This window comes from Penaeus vannamei, chromosome 1 (assembly GCF_042767895.1).
Source record: "Penaeus vannamei isolate JL-2024 chromosome 1, ASM4276789v1, whole genome shotgun sequence".
Lineage (NCBI taxonomy): Eukaryota > Metazoa > Arthropoda > Malacostraca > Decapoda > Penaeidae > Penaeus > Penaeus vannamei.
The window spans coordinates 20573326-20580265 of NC_091549.1; the positions used below are offsets into that span (position 1 = coordinate 20573326).

General features: G+C 43.7%; 2 protein-coding genes across 2 annotated transcripts in view; one reads left to right on the plus strand and one right to left on the minus strand.

Moving 5' to 3' along the window:
• Nucleotides 1-298: 298 nt before the first annotated feature.
• On the minus strand, nt 299-1647 carry LOC138862681 (trichohyalin-like). Its single transcript, XM_070125427.1, has 3 exons — nt 1630-1647; nt 966-1478; nt 299-898 (listed from the first exon to the last, which is right to left on the minus strand). Exons 1-3 carry the CDS (start codon nt 1645-1647, stop codon nt 299-301), a joined length of 1131 nt encoding a protein of 376 aa, XP_069981528.1.
• A 51-nt stretch (nt 1648-1698) lies between these two features.
• The window catches only part of LOC113810088 (uncharacterized), a 22824-nt gene continuing 17582 nt past the window's right edge, over nt 1699-6940 (plus strand). The window contains exons 1-4 of the mRNA XM_070125441.1: nt 1699-1730; nt 1853-2229; nt 4152-4203; nt 4610-4714. Of these exons, the coding sequence (XP_069981542.1) occupies nt 1699-1730; nt 1853-2229; nt 4152-4203; nt 4610-4714 (566 nt within the window). The remainder of the gene's footprint in view (nt 1731-1852; nt 2230-4151; nt 4204-4609; nt 4715-6940) is intronic.

A 6940-nucleotide genomic window follows, 5' to 3' on the forward strand; every position in this document is an offset into this window, starting at 1 on the left:
ACTCCCCCCCCCCCTCTCTGTCTCTCTCTCTCTCTCTCTCTCTCTCTCTCTCTCTCTCTCTCTCTCTCTCTCTCTCTCTCTCTCTCTCTCTCTCTCTCTCTCTCTCCCTTCCCTAAATTAACGTTACGTAGAGGAATCCGAAACCAAATTAAGACATCTCCTATGGCGTTATTAAGACCTTACATCAGGGGAAGATATTTTTAAAACCGGTACCATTAGTTTTCGTCCTGTTATTAGCCTTCCGATCCTAAATTTTCTTACGTAACTCCAGCTGGTGTCGTAATTCAAGCTGGTGTCGTCATTTCAGCTGGTGTCGTAATTTCAGCTGGTGTCGTAATTTCAGCTGGTGTCGTAATTCCAGCAGGTGTCGTAACTCCAGCTGGTGTCGTAACTCCAGCTGGTGTCGTAATTCCAGCTGGTGTCGTAATTCCAGCTGGTGTCGTAATTCCAGCTGGTGTCGTAATTCCAGCTGGTGTCGTAACTCCAGCTGGTGTCGTAATTCCAGCTGGTGTCGTAATTCCAGCTGGTATCGTAATTCCAGCTGGTGTCGTAATTCCAGCTGGTGTCGTAATTTCAGCTGGTGTCGTAACTCCAGCTGGTGTCGTAATTCCAGCAGGTGTCGTAACTCCAGCTGGTGTCGTAACTCCAGCTGGTGTCGTAACTCCAGCTGGTGTCGTAACTCCAGCTGGTGTCGTAATTCCAGCTGGTTTCGTAATTCCAGCTGGTGTCGTAATCCCAGCTGGTGTCGTAATTCCAGCTGGTTTCGTAATTCCAGCTGGTATCGTAACTCCAGCTGGTGTAATTCCAGCTGGTATCGTAACACCAGCTGGTGTCGTAACTCCAACTGGTGTCGTAATTCCAGCTGGTGTCGTAATTCCAGCTGGTATCGTAACTCCAGCTGGTGTCGTAATTCCAGCTGGTATCGTAACTCCAGCTGGTATCGTAACTCCAGCTGGTGTCGTAACCCAGCCGGGCTGGCCTGCAATTCCAGCTGGTATCGTAATTTCCGGCTGGTGTCGTAACTCCAGCTGGTGTCGTAACTCCAGCTGGTGTCGTAATTCCAGCTGGTGTCGTAACTCCAGCTGGTGTCGTAATTCCAGCTGGTGTCGTAACTCCAGCTGGTATCGTAACTCCAGCTGGTGTCGTAATTCCAGCTGGTGTCGTAATTCCAGCTGGTGTCGTAATTCCAGCTGGTGTCGTAACTCCAGCTGGTGTCGTAATTCCAGCTGGTGTCGTAACTCCAGCTGGTGTCGTAACTCCAGCTGGTGTCGTAACTCCAGCTGGTGTCGTAATTCCAGCTGGTTTCGTAATTCCAGCTGGTGTCGTAATTCCAGCTGGTGTCGTAATTCCAGCTGGTGTAGTAACTCCAGCTGGTATCGTAACTCCAGCTGGTGTAGTAATTCTAGCTGGTGTTGTAATTCCAACTGGCGTCGTAATTCCAGCTGGTGTCGTAACTCCAGCTGGTGTCGTAATTCCAGCTGGTGTTATTGGCATTTCCATCATACGTGTTGTTCGTACGCCACAGCCCCATATGTCATACCATAGAGGATAGATTGATTTCGAGCCATTGTATCACAGGGAAATTATCCAGGAACACCAACAGCACTCGCCTCATGTAATTAATATCGCCTGCGAGAGCCCCGGCATCGTCTTATCGTTAATTAAAATTTAGATAATGAGAAACTAATGATGATGAATATGAACTCGCGGGAGCCATCGAGACGCCAGGGGTGGAAACCGCGTTCCTAGCTTATTGTGCCGGATTCCTGGAGGTTCACGAAGGTTCACGAAGGTTCTCGAAGGGTCCTGAAGGTGCAAGAAGGTTCTCGAAGGTTCTTGAAGGTTCCTGAAGGTGCGATAAAGTTCCTGAAGGTTCTCGAAGGGTCCTGAAGGTGCAAGAAGGTTCTCAAAGGTTCTTGAAGGTTCCTGAAGGTGCGATAAAGTTCCTGAAGGTTCTCGAAGGTTCTCGAAGGGTCCTGAAGGTGCAAGAAGGTTCTCGAAGGTTCTTGAAGGTTTCTGAAGGTGCGATAAAGTTCCTGAAGGTTCTCGAAGGTTCTCAAAGGTTCTCGAAGGTTCTCAAAGGTTCCCGAAGGTTCTCGAAGGTTCCTGAAGGTGCGATAAAGTTCCTGAAGGTTCCCGAAGGTTCTCGAAGGTTCTCAAAGGTTCCCGAAGGTTCTCGAAGGTTCCTGAAGGTTCCTGAAGGTTCTCGAAGGCGCCTCTGGGAGACAGGTTCGCAAGGCGCGCGTCGTTTGTTTCGGGTTCGGGCGGTAATGAATGTATCGAGAGGGAGGACAACGCGCAGCGATTGGGTATTGGTAATAATACTAATGAAGTAATGCAGAAACATGTACACACAAAGACGTACGTATTAAGCACACGCACGCACTGACACACACAGACACACACATACCCAAACAAACACATACTCTCTCTCTCTCTCTCTGTCTCTGTCTCTGTCTCTGTCTCTGTCTCTGTCTCTGTCTCTGTCTCTCTGTCTCTGTCTCTGTCTCTGTCTCTGTCTCTGTCTCTGTCTCTCTCTCTCTCTCTCTCTCTCTCTCTCTCTCTCTCACACACACACACACACACACACGCATTCACGTTCGACCCTACCTTAATCATGTCTGCTCATAATCTACTCCTATATTAGATATTCCACATTCCTCCCATTCTCTCTTTCCCCTCTTCCCCTTCGCTTCCAATCTAACTCGCAAAGGAATTATCTCAAATTAGGTTAGAATGAATAGATAGATAGATAGAGAGAGAGAGAAGAGAGAGAGGAAGAGAGAGAGAGCGAGAGGAAGAAGAAGAAGAAGAAGAAGAAGAAGAAGAAGAAGAAGAAGTAGAAAAGAAGAAGAAGAAGAAGAAGAAGAAGAAAGAAGAGAGAAAGGATAAGAATATGAACATATAGAGATATAGAGAGATAGAGAGATAGAGAGAGAGAAGAGAAAGGGAAGGAAGAGAAGAGAGAGAGAGAGAGAGAGAGAGAGAGAGAGAGAGAGAAAGAGAGAGAGAGAGAGAGAGAGAGGGAGAGAGAGAGAGAGAGAGAGAGAGAGAGAGAGAGAGAGAGAGAGAGAGAGAGAGAGAGAGAGAGAGAGAGAGAGAGAGAGAGAGAGAGAGAGAGAGAGAGAGAGAGAGAGAGAGAGAGAGAGAGAGAGGGAGAGAGAGAGAGAAAGAGAGAGAGAGAGAGAGAGAGAGAGAGAGAGAGAGAGAGAGAGAGAGAGAGAGAGAATGAAAAGGGAAAACACTTTCATCCTCACACTGCCCTTCGCATAACAAAGCAAAGAGCCAATACTTCTTTCGTGTTGTAGAAAGAATAACAAATCAAAGGTTTGTGAATTTCAACTGTATTCATAAAACTGTATGTTTATGTGCATCTATACATCTGTATACCTACATACATACATACATACATACATATATGCATACATACATACATACATGCATACATACATACATACGTACGTACTTGCATACATACATATATACATACATACATACATAAATACATCTATACGTACATGCATACTCACACTCTTTTTTTTTTAATATATTTTTACCGCAAAGTTCCCAAGACGCCCGTGGCCTCCAGAGAAACCTCGTCCTTGGGGTTTAGCTTGAGTGGAAACTGCTGACCTGTAAACCTTGATAATCCAAGATAACAGACATTTAAAAAAAAGATATCGGACATGTTAATATCTTTTTTTGTGTGTGTGTTTTGTTATCGGACAAGAAAATATCCGTTTTTTACTTTTGCTATCGGACATGTTGATAATTTTGTGTGTGTGTGTTTTGTTATCCGACATTTTAAGACGTTTTTTCTTTTTTTTTTTTACTTTTTTTTTTCTTTTGTTATCTGGCATGTTGATATTCATTTTTCGCTTCTTTTGTGTTGTGTTTTGTTATCGGACATTTTAAGACTTCTTGCTTTCTATTTTTTTTTATTTTTTACCTTTTCTTTATTTTTTCTTTTGTTATCTGACATATTCATTTTTTATTTCTCTTGTTTTGTGTTTTGTTATCTGACATTTTAAGACTCCCTGTTCTTTTTTCTTTTCCTTTCTTTTGTTATGTTCATAAGAAGAGATTACGTGAGGTTAGTATGCAAGATCGCCTTTAAGATTGTTTTAATGTCTAATGTTTGTTTACGATAGCTGTGTTCATGAATAAATCCTGTGTAATGGAGAATGTAAAAATACAACTGATGTAAAACTCATACGTACCTGTCTCTTCGTATGAATCTTGAGAAAGAGAGAAAAAAAAAACAATATATTTCTTGCGTTCCAGGTTTCAAAATGCATTCATGGATAGTTCTTTTTCTGGATCTCGGAAAGCTTTCCTGTCCCGCTCCTGTGGTTTAGCTTTCAAAATGCATTTCTGTTTCGTTTTCTTGTTCTAGCTTTCAAAAAAGTAATTCGGTCTACTTCTTGTTTGCTCTGCTTCAAAATTATTCTTTTATTTTAGAATTTTTATTCCAAATTTTATACATTTACTCTTCAATTTCACATTTTACTCCCCCTTCTTATTTACCCCAAAACAAAAGATCCCCCAAACATAAATAGATAAATAAATAAAATAATAATAATAATACCAACAATAATAATAATAAAAGGAGCCTTCCATTATTACTTACATCTCATTTGTTTTCATGCCCCCCACCAAATTGCGGCAGCGCCGAGGCCAAAAGCGTCACCACACATCTCGCTCCCAACAACAGGTGAGTCACAGCTCTTCTCGTCACAGGAAAAACATCGAAACATTACATAAAAGAAAGGACAGTCAAAGAACAAGAATATTTCGTGGAAAGAGAGAACTGGGAAAGAAAATAAAGACAGGACGGCTGGATATCACTTAGCTTTCCTTTCACTGACGCGGGATAAAAGGAGCTTCACAAAAGGGATTAGTTCATTCGTGATTCTCCTCAGAGCGGTATCAAGTAGTATTAAACTTTAAGAGCTGATCCTTTTCCAGAGCGGCTCTAATGCTTGGCGCGTCTCATATCAGGGTATTTTTTCTCTCTTTCTCTTTATTTTTCCATCTCTCAGGTAGTCGTAGTCGACTCAACCTCAGATAAGAAATTTCAGTGTTTATATTCATTTTCGAAAAAGGCAATCACAACCTCTCTTTCTATCGATTATAAACTATAAACTAAAATCAAGCAGGAGAATACGCAGGCCCGACCGTATTTAAACAGTGCAAAGGATCTTTTTTTTCAACTCTCCCACTTTAAAAGACCTCGGAGTTATATCAGGCGAGCCAACCCTTCTTCCTGCCCCTCATTTAATGCCCTTCCGCCGTGTTCTCTCATGAATATTCAAGACCCACCGCTTCTTCCTTGGACGTCTTCAGTCATGAGGTGGTGGGGGACCCGCGCTCTTATTTCAGTTTCCGGTTTCTTTTTATAACCCATCCTTTGTTCCGTATTTAGCCTTTTCCTTTTCTTTCTCTCTTTCAATTCCCCGTCGGCTTTGTGTACCATTTCCCGATTCTTTCTTTCGTACTGTCGTTTTTTTTTTTTTTTTTTGTGCTCCTTCCGTGCTTCTTGGAAGGAGGGACACGGACAACGCGTTGGTAAAGTATTCATAGCACGTAATAGCGCTGTAATAGAACGCACGGAAATCTGAAAGACAAAGAAAACAACAAAATACACAATATTTATGAAATGAACTTAAGCAGTTTGGAAACCTGCATGCAAGAAAACGCGCATTATGTACCATTACTTGCATCTTTGCGCTCTTGTTCACACACGATCTCTCAAGAGCATTGCACGAACTTGCCTCGGAGGCGAGTTGGACTTCTTCATGAGCGGCGGTTTAAGCGGCGTCGGGCTTTTTGCGGAGATAACATCCCAGGGCGGCGCCGTCACGGAACCCGCGAGGGAGGGAAGTTTTGCGTCGCGTTTCTCGTTCCACTCTGCTGCGGGAGGGAGATAGCGCAGGTTTTAGGAGGCGCTCGACGTCAGTATGCACACTTATGCTTGCACGCACACACATGCACAGTAAGATTAAGACAAACACACTCACGCGCACGCACACGCACGCACACACACACACACACACACACACACACACACACACACACACACACACACACACACACACACACACACACACACACACACACACACACACACACTCACACATACACTCACACACACACAAACACATTCACTCGTTAAATTCACCATTTTGCAATTCTAAAGATTTCGCTTGCATGTGATAAAAAAAAATGCATTTTGCAGATTTTGCTTGGCACTCACAACCTCAAAATGACATAGGCCGTCAGTTCTGATTTATTTCCAACGTAAAACGGGGGAAGGGTGGAGTTGGGGGGGCGGGGATGGGGTGGGGTGGGGGGGGCGCCTAAACCTCATTTTTCAAGACAGATCCTCTCCATGTGGTCGATTGATAGCGGGATCGAGCTTCTCATTTTTCGAGATCTGCATTTCAATGAGGGATGTTTTATGACGATCTCCTCGGCCAGCAAAACACCTGAGAACGTTCTCTGTGACTCACACCTGGGAGGATACTGAAGATGGGGTTCCTTCCCTCATTCCCTTGGTAAGACCTTGTCGTATTGTTCGAGAGGGTAATGAAGGAAGGAGAACAAATGAGGAAAAGGGAGAGAGAGAGGGGGGGCAGAGGGAGGGAGGAAGGGAGAAAGGGAGGGAAAGAGGGAAGGAGGGAGAGGACGGCTGAGAAAGGAGGGAGGAGAGGAGGGAAGGATGGATGGATGGAGAGAGAGAGAGAGAGAGAGACAGAGAGAGAGAGAGAGAGAGAGAGAGAGAGAGAGAGAGAAAGAGAGAGAGAGAGAAGCAGGTGGAGTTTTAAGATAGATATATAGAAAGATAGACAGATTGATAAACAGATAGAGAAACAGAGAGATAAAGAGATCAGTAATGTAAAACCGTAGTTCAGTACCTTTAACACTAGAATTTATATAG